The sequence below is a fragment of the Cariama cristata genome, unplaced genomic scaffold (genome assembly GCF_000690535.1).
Source record: "Cariama cristata isolate BGI_N322 unplaced genomic scaffold, ASM69053v1 scaffold318, whole genome shotgun sequence".
In the NCBI taxonomy this organism is placed as follows: domain Eukaryota; kingdom Metazoa; phylum Chordata; class Aves; order Cariamiformes; family Cariamidae; genus Cariama; species Cariama cristata.
The window spans coordinates 34,855-50,017 of record NW_009632595.1 but is presented as its reverse complement, the minus strand read 5'-3'; the positions used below and the strand labels follow the sequence as shown (position 1 = coordinate 50,017).

Here is a 15,163-nt window from a genome sequence, read left to right as displayed (position 1 = left end):
AGGCGGCGGGGGCGAGGGCCAAGCAGCAGGTACCGAAGGAGGAGACTGCGGTTCGCCGGCCCAGACGGAGCCTCAGCAAGTCTCCTGCTCCATTCATAACGAGCAAATGCGCCGCAGCCGGCGCTGGCGTGATGGAGACGGGCCAAGAAAGGGCTGGTGGAGGCTGGGGGGCTGGGGTAGTCGTAAAGAGAACACCCAGCCAGACAGAGCTGATAAGCCTCCTAGGCCAAGAAATGAGGAGGAGGAGGCGGCGGGGGGAGGAGGAGGAGGAGGAGGATGTGAAAATCTGGACTGTAGCCCTCCCAGCCCCAGATACCGCATTGGCCTGTCTAAGAAATCCCCTACAGTATTGTTGCTGCCGCCACCGCTCACGGACGTGGACAGCAGTAAAATCACTGACCCTCCAGGCACCATTAGGAAAACGACCAATAATCATATTCTCAGCGGTGCTGCTGGTAGCTATAATGTTGAATCCAGGATCTGTTCAGCTACTAATAGCCTTCCCCCGGGTGGAACCACCTCCTCCCTGAAACTCAACCACTCCAATCATACGGGTTCAAATCATACCTACCTGAAAAACACCTACAAGAAGAATCTATCAGAGCCCGAGGAGGAGCTTCTCCAACAGTTCAAAAGAGAGGAGGTATCCACCACTGGAGGCTTCAGTGCACATTACCTGTCCATGTTCCTCTTAACTGCTGCATGCTTGTTCTTTCTGATACTGGGATTCACATACCTGAGAATGAGAGGTTCTGGAGTAGCTGAGGATGTGGGAGCCAACAGTAAGTATTAGGTGAAGGGTAAGAGCAGTTTCTTTCTGCAACTGGATATACAACTGTTAATTCCCCTTTGCATTCCCAGACACCCCTTACTGAGCAGTTCTGGTTCCACCTTAGTATAATCTTTCTATGTAGAAAAGGAGACTTTCTTTCCTTAAGTATGTACCTTGCAAGCTTGCATTAAGCTTGCAAGACGTTTGAGGTTAAACTCAAATCCTGGCATTCCCTGCTATAATCTGTTGACACCTTGTTCTCTAGCATGTTTTCTTCCCAAAGCAATTTTGTGTGTTTGGTTCATTATAGCAGTTGTATGGTTAATATAGAATTGACGAGGTGTAAGGCTCTGTGCTCATCTCACGGAAGTAATTGTGCACATTTAGATCCCTGGGATTCCTGCAGGGCTAAGATTTGACTGTAGTTGTTTGCTAATAAAGCAGGTTGTTTTCATTTTTGTGTGCTGAGGCTTGAAAAGGATGCTAAGTTGAGATGATGTTACACTACAACTTTGTGCAGTGAATGCTGGACCTATTGTGTGTTGTTTTCTAATAAGTACTTTTTTCTAAATTTAGTTGAGAGTATGTTTATACATGCAATACTGTTGTGCTTTAGTTTGAATTTCAGAGCATTCTTTTTTTAATCCTGAATACTTGGGAGCTTCTTTAATATGTGAAAGTAGCTTCTTGGAATGGATTTAGAAACTACCGTTTTCTATTCACAAAGCATACGAAAATGGAAATGTGCCACCTAAGGGTGGTGATTCATGCTAATTCCATTTTTGGCTGCTGTGAAATAGACAGTCTAGATTCTAGCATCAGAAAGAAAAATCATGCCACTGCTGTCTTAATTTCTCATCAGGAGCAATGCAAAATTATGCAAAAAGCTAGTTTTGGGATGCGAGAGCATTAGAAGGTCCTTGGAGACTTGCCTTTTTCTTGAAATGACTGGGGAAGGTGTGTGGGGTGCATGCACGTGCATATATTTCTTTGTATAGATAGTAGAGGCCTTACAACTCATGTGTGGGCATGTATACAGTGCCTTGTAAGGAGTGATCCCACTGTTAGACTGGGATCTGCTCAATGCTACAGGGCAGAAATATCAGTGTGGGCTGTTTTTTTTCTCTCTTCCCCCCCCTTCCGAATGTTACTCATTATATTATGGTAGCAGAATAGTTCTTAATTCTGTTTTTTGCTCTTTCAGGAGGGGAGTAAAGGATTTAATGTTTAGGAAGGACAGTAGCAGCAATGACTTAAGCATTTGCGATGGTTTCACTGCTGTCCACGTGGCTCTTAACTACTGTTCAGTCTTTTTTTTTTTTTGGGGGGAAGGCAGTGAACATACGCAGGTGGGCTAAAATTAGATACAGTATAGTATGACTGTTGGGACTACTCATACTCATATTCTGTGGTTAACTTCTGGCCGTAACTGCTAGAGACGTACATAAATTTTCTTATGTACTGATAGGCTGTGTAATTCTATTAACGTGTATTTAATTTTTTTCTAGTCTTGAAAAACAATGAATTTAATAGGGAAGAAGGTCTGTCAGCCTACTGGGGTAAACTTTCTGACTGTCAAATTCAGTGGTTGAGTTAAAACTTGCCTGCCATGCTGATTGATAAAACTGAGTATCTCAGCTATGCAGTTAGCAGTAATACTGTGAGAAGAAATCCACTCAGAACTACTTGTCTTGGAAGAAAACTTTGTTTTGAATGTGTGAACTTTCCTGTACAGCATGTGGAATCACATGTGTTTGGGTATATTGCTCTTAAAAAGTTAACCCAGCTGGAACTGATACACAGGGAAAATTGTTCTCCTCTGCCCTTTTGCTTAGGTTAGGCTGCCCAGCCAATGGTCTGGTAGCCCAGTGTTGCTTGCTAGTTCAATTAAGCCAGTTCTTGGCCTGTTCCTATTTGTTCTCTTTTCAGTGGAACTCCTGAAAGTGGATTTCTTGAAGAATTGTTCTGGCAGTGGCACTCACATTTCACCTGTCCTCCTTCCTCACAGCCCTGGGCTTTGTAGCACAACAAATGGGACCAGGGGGAGCAGGACCCATTGGAAGAAGCAAGCAGAGAGTTTCGTGGCTAGCTCCTTTGATAGGAAGAGGAGCAGGCTGCTGCTTTTAAGTAATGTGGGAATGAGTGTGGAATTACCTTGCCCATATGCTCAGCACATGCTCACTAAATTCTTTCTTCTCAAATGGGCATATGCAATGAAAATATGATAGGTCTGTAGAACAGGCAAGGACAGACAAGACAGGCCAATAAAGGCTGATTGCTACTGGGAAGGGAAAGATCCCTGTCGTCTATTAGATGCTTCCCTAAGCTTAAACGTCGTCTGAGTGAGTCCTTTGGCTCTTACGCTTGTATGAGTGCATTGTCTGTTTTCTTTATAGAAGCAGAAGTGATTCATACGCTGTTATTTTTTTTTAATAAAAACGTATCTTAAGAAACAACCTTTCAGTTAGGTGATTGGATACTGAGTTTTTTCTGTCTTTTAGATGGCTGTAGGTAAGATTCTCTTGGCTGGGAGTGATTTGGTTGTGAAAAACTCAGTTGTTTTCAACTTCAGACTATATCATAAAAGGTTTTAGGATTCAGTGGAGTTGCACTATACCCATGTCCATAATTACCATAGTTACTGTGAGAAAACAAAAAGCAGTTATTTATCTATTTGGGTGGCTTCTTATTTTAACTTTGCAGGGAATGATGCACAATGAGGTTAATGTTGGTTGTCTTAATTGTTCATTACCTAAAATGGCATTCAGTCAAACTAAAGTGATATTGTGTGTGTGACATTGAAAAGTATTTATCAATAAGTACACCAAATATCAGCACTTACAATATTTGTCAGGCCGTAATCTGAGAACAGAGAAGCTGCATGTGATGAGGGAGGCTTAAAACTAGGTGTTGGGGTTGAATATAGGCCAGGTAAAACAGCATAGATGAGAAGTGGTAAGCAGAAGACTTCAGAAGAGGATTGTCACTTATATCACGTGTAGTGTTCAAATGATTTCTTATTCAGAGCTCTGAAATAGCTATGAAGTGCTTTAGTTTTTCCATGTGTGCAGCACAAAATGTTCAGAGACAAATCAAAATTGGGCTAATTCTTCCATGTCTAACCTATATATGGTCACTTGAGGTAAGGTTTTTATGCATTTAGCTGTCTAAAATGCAGATAAGTATCTATGTGGCTTTTCCTTAAAGCATCTTAAACCGTTGAAATTAAACTACTCTTTAAGCTTACATAAAAGACCAACTGATCCATAAGCGCATATTGTGCTTGCTATCTCTGACAGTGTTGTATGTGAAAAGAAAGATCAGTTTGGACTTGGTGCTGATAGCCTCATTCATGTTGCTCTTGCTGTAAAGCATGTTTTGCTTGCACCTGCCTTCAAAATACCGTGGAATTGTATCAACTTCTTGCCGTGCTAGCATAGAATTTTGTCAGGAAAATGGTAGATTTGACTTTTGTCTTCCTAGGGCTCTTCAGACACTGAAGAGCTGGGTATCTCTTTCAACTTTGGTTTTGTTTTGTGATGTTACTCTGAGCATCTCAAGTGGCTGCTCCTGGAAGTTAGTTCGAAAGTTATTTTTCATGGAAAGTTGATAATGATATCAGATTAGTAGCTGTTGCTTTCAAGTCTGATTTGCTTTCTCAAAGGTGAGGGCACTAGTACATGTGCTGTTTTAAGGGTGTAATCTGAAATAGGTTGCATTTAAGTTACTCTCACTGATTCTGCTCCAGTAACTTTGCCTGGGGACTGGTTAATACAAAAAAAAAAACCCCAACAACAAAAAAGTAATCTTGAAAATTTCAGGTAGGTCTTGTTTAAAATACTATGTTCTTATTAGGAGTGGCTTTTGAAAGTGACATCTCTTGCTAGTAATTTTGGTCTTTCTATGATACTTGTTACAAAACAACTGCTAGGAGGATAATCCTTACTATATTTGCTACAACTGTGTTTTTGAAATGTTAATTCAGGGAGGCTTAGCAGTTGTGTATATTGCAAGTGGAAGCTTATGCAAATCACAATTCTAAGAGTTTAATTCTATTCCATTGATGTTCCTTTGTTCTCAACTTCTAAATCTCTCAGGTGTTAAAACTTCTATGGAATTTTATGCAGGGAATTTTATTGTTAAGAAGTTAGACTTACTGTATAAAAGACAAGATGACTGTTATGCTCACAGGCCTGCAAATTACTATTAGAGTGCTGTGGTATTTCACAGATAACTGTTACAAATCTACTTGCCTTCTAAGATCACCATCTTGGAAGAGTCTGTCTTCTTGACAGTGTTGGTTTCAATGGAAGAAAATGAATTTTGGATAAGAAATATTTATAGAAGAGAAGATAGTAAAGGGAGGAAGCAGAATTAAAAGACTTGGAGAGTTCCTGTGTTGTGTGGCTATTAATGTTGCTTGTGCTTTGCAAATGATGCTCTGACTTGTGTTTGACAATATAGCAACTACTTCTGTTGACATATTAGTATATAGCTCTGTTTCACTTTCTGTATATTGCTTTAAACTCTAGTTAGCAAATATTTCTCTTCTAGGTGATACAAAAGAAAACCCTGATGTGCATCTTAAAGACTAATCTCTCTTGTAGCCAGTCTCACTTCTGTGGCTTGGTGAGTTTTGGATCAAGATCAGTAGATCAAAAAACCCCTAGGCTGCCTTCATAAGTTAAAACCAGGCAGAACAGTTAAATTTCCTTAGGATTTAACAAAAAAGCTTAGGAAAATAAATTAAGCAAGTACCTCGGTTTTTGTTGATGGAAGTGCTGTTCCAATGCTGTGGAGAAGCACAGAGTCCATTGTAATCATGAGGCGTGTATTCCTTACACCTTTGAAGTTCTTGTGGGTATCTGTATTCTCTGGCAGAATTAGTTGACTGTTAAGATTTGTGGTAGGTTGAGCGGAATAAGTTGACTCATTAAGGGATTGTGAAATCAAGGTATATTAAGAAGAAAAAGTGATTTTTCAGGGGACAGATTTTTCAGCACAGATCGAAGAACCCCTGCACAACTTAAAGCTGATCTCCTAGGTTCCTTCTGTGTGGAAGGTTTGCTCCAGTTTATAACGTCTGATACTGAGCCCTACTGTGCTGTACTTCCCACGGTGCTATTTAGTGCTGTTTCTGTGTTCTGCTGTGTGTGTGCAGTCTGCTGTGGAGGGTGAGAGGGTAAGGAGTGAGTGAGTGTGGATGCCTGCTAGCTGTGAAACAACCAAACATGGTGTGCCTGTTGGGCCTAGTGTCTTGGAGGAGATGTGCTGTTATGTCTGGTGTTTTGCAGAGGAAAGGATCAAGTTTACTGAGAGTCATATTGTAACACGGGTATCTTGAATAAAGCTGCCTTTTTAGAGTCTTAAATTCCTTTAGCTGCTTTAAATTAACTCTGAGTGACATACTGAATTGGTATAGAAGGCTGTTTAATGTGGGGAGAAGAGGTAGGGGCTTGCAAAGAGGGGTCTAACCTTGAATTAAGTGGGATTAAAACTTAGTAAGTGGTCTACGAGATCTATTGAATTCTAGTGATGCTGTGCTAGGTAAGTAAGAAATAGATCTGTTCATAAATGAAGGATTGTAGACCAATTCCTAGGCCAGTTTTTCTCTGTCTTAGAGAAGGCCATTTCCTTAATTAAAAATTGGAAGGTGGCATGTTAGAAAATAGTTGGTTTATATACATACCGAGACTTCCTTCATACTGCCTTTATTCACTTAAGTCTTAATACAGAGTTTATATATAGGTCACATCCCCTTAACCTTTTCTTTATTGAAAAGGTACAGGAAACTTTTATACTTGGACTCACGGCGTCTTCGGTAAATGCAGCATCAGCCTTTCCTTGCTAGGCAGTTGACTGAACAAAACTTTATCACAAGACTGCTGGGGTGAGCTGGATAAATGTAGTGTTATTCCAGACTCGATTTTAAGGACACATCTAGATCTTAATTTTCCTTCTCTCTACAGAAAAGTGTTTCTTTGAAGGTCAGTTAAGTCTCTGAATTGCTTGTTGGAGAAGCCTCTGACTCTCCATTGACTTAATAACTGCTTATGTTAGCTTTTGGGTGTTTTGAATAGGCTGCATGTCAAAGCCACTCACGTTAACCATCTGTCCCCTCAATACTCATCATCTCACTGTGTAGTTATACAATAAAACATTCCACAGCACACTCATTCAGTAATACTTCTCTCGGGGTCTGTTCAGGATCGTCAAGCTGCACAACACGAGCCCCTCATGTCCAGTATTCCCACATCTCACAGCACAACTTCATCAAACAAATTTTTATCTAAATGTGTAGATACTGTTGGTCTTGGAGAACAGAAGTCTAGCTAGAGCTAATCCAAAAGCTGTCAGCAGATACTGAGCAATGGATCATTTACTGTGAATGCAGGGTTTCAAATACCAAAAGGTAGATGTGTGATTTTTTTTTGTTGGTTTTTTTTTGTTTTGTTAGTGTTGCCTGAAACAGCTCTTGGTGTGTGGTGTGTTGTTTGTGTGGTGTGTGTTTTTTTGGTTTTTTTTTAATTCCTAGGATATTTTCTGGGAAATGGTAAAACATTCGTCATGAACTTTTCTGTTCGTCTCTGGCACTTGACCTATGTCTAAAAGCTTAGTGGGCTGTTTGTTCTTTTTCAGGTGTCCTGCTTCAGACAACCAAAAAGGGTATTTGTTAATTTTGTTGAGTGACGGACTGGGTGCTGCATGTGTGACAAACCCCTGAGAGGCCTCGTTCAGGCTGTGGAAATCCAGAGTCGAACCGAATTATTGGGGAAGGGCAAGTCTGGCAGTCTTGCTTGTGCTGTTTCTCATTCTTGCAAATTCCTTGGAAATAGTTTACCGTTACTTTGTAAATATGATAAAATAATTTATGAAATTCCTTGGTGAGATCTTGAGAAGAAGAGAGTGTGATGTCAGGTTCATTGTAGTCTGTTTCTGTATTGGTTTACACCTAATGTATGATCCAAGGAAGCTTCTGGAGGTGAGGCATAGTGTATTTTAAGGAAAAAGCTGAAAAGGTTCTTTTTTTTGTGCCTTTTTTTTAAAATTTTTGGTCAAAGGAACTTTATGCTGTGCCAGGGAGACTTTGCCTGGCTGAGAAAATTAGGTTAGGGGTGCAGATTTCCTTCTGGAAAAGGAACTAGTCTCACTACTTACTTTTGGGTTTTGTTTCTCTTATCTGTAAGCATGTGAAGTACTGCTTGTGCAAAAGCAGGTTTGTATAAAGGTGTTCCTAAATCACTGTGGGAAGTTAGGAAACTGAGCTGTACCTAAAGAATATATTCAAGTTTGGGTACTTCATATTTTGTACATAATAGCAGGCAAATGTTCATTTTTATATAAACTCAGAAAAAAAATAAAATTGAGTGTTGAAACTGTCTGAAAGAGCCATACTGTTGTACTATCTGTACAGTGTCCTTTGAGCTAGTTTTTAATTTCTCACTGAAAACCAGAAATACCAGCTTTTTAAGTACTCCTGAGAGCTCATTCCTTCAGAATGGGCAGGTGTATACACACCGTCTGACTTGGTGATCCTAGGTGGATTATGACCAATGCCTGTTAAATTGACTTCCATCAAAGGTGGTACTACTCCCTGCAGAAACACTGTAGACTTCTTTTTCTTTAGCTTGTTTACATTGAGCACTAATGTGTTTATGTACTTTGGAATTGGGTGATGCAGTGGCCAATGTATTTTTTGACTTATCACTTTAAATACTGGTTTTCTTTCTCTTGACCTTTGGCTAAAGATGCTGCTTATGAACTAACAACAAAAATGTGCGGATTGGGTACAAGTGCACATGATGCGGGGGGGAAGGGTTGTTAAATACAGACTTGTTTTACTCTGCTGTGTAGGATCTGTGGTGTTAAAGTCATTCCTTTGGAGGGAGAGCAAACTGTGGAGGGAAATCACATGGAAGTAGCAGTCCTGGGAAGGAGCTGTCCTGGTGATTTGAGGACCAAAAGCCAAATAGCGTCTGGCTGTTCCTTCTGAAAGGGAATGCATTGGCACGTGATGTTCTTTGCAGTTCAGGAGATGGGAATGTACTGAGCTTCTTACACAAACCTTGGCATCAGACTGCTAGCTATATGGCCAGCTGTGCTTCCTTAAGCATGAGAGAAATGGTTTGAAGAAGGAGAGTTAAGATCTTGTTTTGTAAACTTTCTTTTATAGTTTAAGCACCTAGCTTTGTACTACTATGTAGTGACTTACATGATACCTCTGTAGTATGTAACTACAAGTAGCCAATGGTGTGGTAAGGTTTTATTGTCCCCAGTGTTTGAGATTTCAGTAAGAGTCCCTTGTTCTTCATTTCCATCTTTTTTTTTTTTTTTCCCCCCCCCGTTTTGGTATCGTGGATGAGTTTCTTGCCAAGATAAGCTCTTTCTCCTCTCTGGATCCACCTGGCTTAGGAGAAGTGCACACAGTACTGCTAGGAGATTCATCAGCTTAATCCACAAGCCGATGATGTAAACCTTTAACTAATAGGTGTAACCTGTTTAATTAATGAACAATTACGATAACAATATTGAAAGTCTTAATTCAAGCAGACTTTTCAGCTGAGTATAGGAGCCAGTGACAAGGCATCTATATAAGGATAATGGTGATGTATGGCTGTGTGGTAGTCCAGTTGTTCCCTTCAGATAATACTTGTTTCTTTGAACCAGCCAGTTTATGCTATCAAACAAATGCAGCTGGGTATGGTAGACAGCCTGGAGGGTTTGCCAGCTCTAGGCTTTTAGTCCGGCTGAATAAAAATGGAAGTTACTGAATATTGCCGACTTTTATTAGTTTCCAGTCAAGTGGTGCTGTGTCTTGAATTACTGCTGAGCTCATCCTGATTTTGAGCTCTGCAAACTTCTGCTATACTTGGTAGGCAGTTTTCCTTCTTCTATTTAGTTAATAGGGATAGTTCTGGTAAGCTGGCTGCTGCTTCCTCTGTGAAAACTCATCTTTGTCATGACAAGAGACCTGCTAGCAGCTACATGTGTATGTCCTGCATAGAGCAAGCCCTTTTTTCTTCCTAGGATACACTAGGGCACCTATTTTCAGAGCTTTACTGCCGTGTTCAGGCTTTGTATAGATCAGTGTTCAGCACTTCTGCTGCTCTTAGTGCAGCAAGCAGTGAGACCAATGTGTGCTGAATGGTTAAAAGGACAGAGGAACAGCAGAACTCCTGTTTTAAATAAGAAAAATCCCTGTGTGATCTTTATCTTGACTCTGTTAATGTCTTTGCTCTCATGATTGAGGGTCTCTTAAGAGTTCTCCTGTGGGTGCTCTCCATTTGAATGTTACCTTTGGATGCTGTAAACTGTTAATGCTATTATAGTATATTACTAATACTTTGTAACTGAAGTCTATCTGGAAGAAGAGGTTATAACTGGGTATTTTTACATTGGAAACTCTTCAAGACAGGAAGACTTCCCGCTTGTACAAGATCAAAGGAGTGTTTCTGTCCAGACTGGGCCCCTTGGCAGAGTGACAGTATTTAATGTTTAATTGCAGATTCTCATTGATTCTTAAACCTTCTGTGTTTTAATAACACTTGCTGTATGAGTTTGCTTTCTATCTTGAGCTTCGGAGTTTGAGGAAGGCAGGCAAATTCCTAATTTAACGTTGAGCTGCTTGTGCTGCTGTGTTTTCAAGGTAGAGTTTCCCCTGCTTCTGAACATCTTTGGTTTTTTTCATTTGTGTTCATTTATTGAAGTTGTGCGTGTTTTTTGACTTTATATAAAGTATAAGGAGCTAAAATATCTGGGAAGGAGCACAGAAGAACGGAGAAGAGCTATTACAGAAGCCTATTCCGATTCTTTTGCAACTGAAGATATTCTCCACCCATTGTAAAATGCTGGTAGGTGTTTGAAGTCTAATGTTTTGCAACTGCTGATAAAAGCAGTCTTAGTGGCGTTTGTTTTTTTTCTTTTTTTCTACATATGAACACTAGCCTGTAATGGAGACTGTGTGTATGTGCATGTGAGGAATGTAGTATTACCTAATTTTTACAATGCATGGCAAATGTACCTCTGAGCCATTTTTCCTAATAGAACACAGACAACTGCTTCTTCATCAAAATATGTTTTGTAATATAATTTAAAGGAGTTTGTGTGCAAATTCTGTTGCTATAAAACATTTCCTTACACTGGTATAAATAAAAGCGGAGAAGAGGACACTTTATTGTAAGAATTGTTTTAGCTTTCCACAAATACAGGTCATGAAAAGTGATTTTGTTTACAACCTAGCAGTTTAAGGTGCTCTTGCTTAAGTATGAGTATGTATGTGTACATATGTATGTATGTGTACTGAGTATGCTTCATTGAGATTAATGTAGGCATAGAGGAGAGGGAATTTGGGGTGAAGACTGGATCCTGGGTGGGTGTAGCAGCTGGAAGTATTGTCTGGGGTGTTTGGGGACTGGCACTTGGTACTTCTGATGGCGTCCTCCCACCCTGTGTTAGGGGTATGAAACACTACCCGAACCTTTTTTGCCCAGATTTCTCATCTGTCTATGGAACTAGGGAATTAAAATATAGTGGTATTTTCTTGCTGATAGTGATGTTCTAAAGCTTGTTCTGTTTCTTGGTGTGGCTGCATTGGTTCTTGTTTGGGCTCATTTACTTGTTCCTTCATCTGTTGCATACAGTTATTTTTCACAGGGTCTTCTAGTAGAAAAAGTGAACTTTCAGGCTTTTTTCATGCACGCAGGCAGGTTGCACATTCTTCCTTCTGAACCAAGCAGTGCCTGTACTATAGCTCTGCAGGTTGGTGGGGTTTTTTGTGGGTGTGTTGGGTTTGTTTTTTCCTTCCCTGAGTCTTGCTATGGTTGATGGTGATATTTAGGAAACAGGAGACCAGAAAGAAGGAATGGCAGTCTCTTTGTCAATATTTGCAGGTGTTAGTCTGAGCTATCAGCTCTGTTTGAAATGGGCACTTCGGTACAGCAGATTCTAGCCCCCAGCAGTATTCATGGAGTGAATGTGGCAGTAATATAGTGAAAACTGCCTCTAGAGTAGTCTCTGATGTCTTGGCAACTGTTTCAGTTCTGGATTTATTTTATAAGGCTTTTTGCTTAAAAAAGGTGATGTTCTTAAGAACTGACTTAGAGCCAACTATGCTGTTTCAGTTTCGCCATACAGGGTTATCCACAGGCACTACACAGATTAAAATATTTTAATTTACTCCTCTAAGTACAAGACTTATGATTTCTAGGTTTTCAATCATTAATACAAGTACTAGAATGAAACTAGTATTTTTATTCTAGTGAAACTGAATAATACGAGAAGCTCTCCCCAAACATTAGTATCTCTTCTTAAGTATGGACTGAATTGACATGATTCTCTTAAGAGCATCTTTCAACATTCAGGTCTATTCTAGCCGGTATTTGAATAGGCAGGAGGAGATTTGAGCATTTCTAGAAAGGGTGATACAGCTAAAATACAGAGAGGTGTTTTATGAAGCAGTGAAGAACTCCAAAGAGAAATTCTGGTATTCCTCACCCTTTTACCTAAAATAATGAAGACTGCTGTTTTCAGGGCTGCTGGACATTTCAGTTCAGACACATTTGCTATCACAAATATGAGAGTTTTAATTCTTTTAGAGGAGAGTTTTGTAAAAAATAAAAGTGATTATGAAATTGGTTATATTATCAAGCCTTATATCACCCGTTCACAAACAGAATGAATTCAAATGATACTGGGGAAAAATTATCGACAAAAGCTCTCTAAACTGAGGCAGTTGAAAAACTGACTTGATGTTAAGGGAAGATTCAGCTGTTTTTAGAATTCTCTAATCCTTGTGGCGGATTGTGCTGCCATTCAAAATTGGCATGGCCAAGGACTATTCAAACTGTAATGGTGTACTGATTTAGAAATACAAAAACTTTTCCAAAGCACACAAAGATGATCTGTAGTGAAGGAATTGCTCAAGCTTGACGTATGGCCTGGTGTCTTAATATCAAAGCACAGAGATCTAGCCCACTGATTCAAAGTGGTTTCTACCTGAATTAGCATAATCTGGAGATGGAGGTCATGCAAAACTGCTCATTTGTTTCGAGTGTTGAGTAATTGCAGAGAGGAAAATAAAGGCAGGATTATTTTATTGAAGCTGTTTGAAAGATGGAGCTCTGGAATAATTTATTTCCTGTGATAACTTGTTTGGGTTTTTTTCCTGGCATTCTAAGATTTAAGAGGCAATGTTTTAGGATTGTCCTTGAACCATACACAGTATGTCACTGGGTGGAATCAGTACTTGACCCCAAACGTACTGAAAAAAGTTCCAGATCTTAGTTGTTGTTGAAAGTATTTGGATTGTAAAATTATGGAGAACTTGTTACCAAGGTCATGTAAAAAAACGCTGGGCTAAGGGGCCGTTTCAGGTAGCAGTGCTTCCAGTATTGTTGCTTCCTCTGTTAACAATACATTATCCAGCTAATGCTTTTTAATGAATTAAAAATTCTAATGGAAAGTATTAGGTTACCCACTTACTGAACACACCTTTACAGGACAAATTTTGGAAAAAATACTGCTTCTGTTTTGTGATTAGTCTGCTTGTGACATGGTGGGTGGGGAGGAAAAAAAGTACTTTTCTGTTTGCAAGGAGGAACATTCTTGCTTCTGCAGAAGTTGCTGGCTTGGAAGTGTGTGTTGCAGCATACAGTCTCTGAACCCTTGTGGGGATGGTATTTGGCAGTTTTGGTATCTTCACATTGAGAAGTTAAGTGCTTACAGGTTAATTGGGATCATTCTTGTTTCTGCAGCTATGGCTTTATACCTCCTTAAAGTTGCATTGGAAAAGTTGCTTTTTCGTTTATAAAATCAAATGATCTGTATGTTCAGAAATAGATTATGGCGTTACAGTGATTTTTTGTTAAAATGTTAGCTTAATATTCAGTAGTGGTCAAGAAGGAAATACAATGGTAGGATTTTCTATTTTTTAGGAAGGGAATTGAGAACAAAGTATGTTTGAGAGCATCAGTATGGCACTAATAATCCATGGTGATCCTTTATTTTGAATAGCGTCCAACTCTGGTCCCCAGCTTCAGAAAGGACATAGCAGAGCTGCAGAAAGGTGCAGAGAGTAGGAATATGATCAAAAGTATAGTATGGATTTCATAGGAAGGAGAAATAGGATTTGAGTGTGGAAGAGTGAGGACAGAGGGAAAGACTGAGGAATGAAGTAAAGACATAAGTGTTACGGAGAGGGTGGATAGGGTCTGATTACTCACTGTCTCCTCTAATACAAGGAGGAGTTTCTCAAGTTGACAAGTGGCAAGTTCAGAGTAAGCAGAGAAACAGGTCTTTCACACATGCATGTTTAAGTTGTGGAACTCTCTGTGACCATATGTTGCTGAAGCTAAAATCTTGCTTGGGGTTAATATGGGACTGGACAAATTGGTAGGGTAAAATATGTTGGAATTGATAATTTAGAGGAAAAAAAAAAAAAGCCAGCCACTTCTGTCTATCTCGGGAAGCTTCTGAGGTGCAATTTTTTTAATGTCTGGGAGAATATTCTGTTGGAAGTATCAGTATATACTTTATATTCTTGTGCTCTGACACTCATTTTTGCCACTGTTCTGTTGATTTCCCCCCTCCAGTTAGGGACAGGTGTCTCTGAAAAGAGTAAAACTTCTTGCTGCTGCTGGAGGCAGGATTCTGGGCTAGCTGAATCCTTGGTTTGTCCCGGTGTGACTGTTCCTTCATACTTCAGTTTTGGTGTTACCTCTTCAAAGTCCTGAATACTGAAACTGCAAGAATGGAAACACTGTTCAGGGCAAGGTACCACAGCATCCAGGAGATAGCTGTAGTGGAAGGATTAGCTGTTTGGCATCCTAATTTGGTGACCAGAAGGAACTGAATCCCTTATTTTGGTACTGTGTTAGTGATACGGTTTTAACTTATGTCCTAAGCAAAGGTATTCTTACTTGTGCATGTCTTCTTTCTACGTATGACTGCCTGTGAAACTGTCAGTCTTTGGAACTCGTGCCGTTAGCACTCTACAAAAGCTCACTTGTGTGTTCATGAACGTCTGCAGTTAGGCTGCAACTCCATGTTTGTTAAACCATGCTTTCAAAAAGAGGAGAAATCCCATTTTGTGCTCCCTGTTTGTCTAACTGAAGAAGACTAAACTGTTGTAAATACTGTGTCTGTCTGCAATTGTGGCCAATGTATTAGGGAGGAAAAGGAGTGGTGGCGAGTGGTTTTATTCTTACTTTAAAGATGAAGGCTGCTGTATTCTAACGAAAATTAACCTTGTATGTTGACACTGACTGCACTTGTATTCCTAAAATTGAGCATCTCTGTGAGATGGCTTGGTATGTGCATTTGTGTTGACAGCTTTGGCTGGAATGCTTTGGAGCTGTGCTGTGACCCTTAGCTTTGTATTGGTGACTTTTTGTT

General features: G+C 39.8%; 1 protein-coding gene across 1 annotated transcript in view; it reads left to right on the top strand.

The window, feature by feature from the left end:
* Positions 1 to 8: 8 nt before the first annotated feature.
* The window catches only part of LEMD3 (LEM domain containing 3), a gene marked incomplete at its 5' end in the record, with an annotated part of 47,542 nt that continues 32,387 nt past the window's right edge, over positions 9 to 15,163 (top strand). Inside the window, 2 exons of the mRNA XM_009706384.1 lie at positions 9 to 182; positions 260 to 782. Of these exons, the coding sequence (XP_009704686.1) occupies positions 9 to 182; positions 260 to 782 (697 nt within the window). The remainder of the gene's footprint in view (positions 183 to 259; positions 783 to 15,163) is intronic.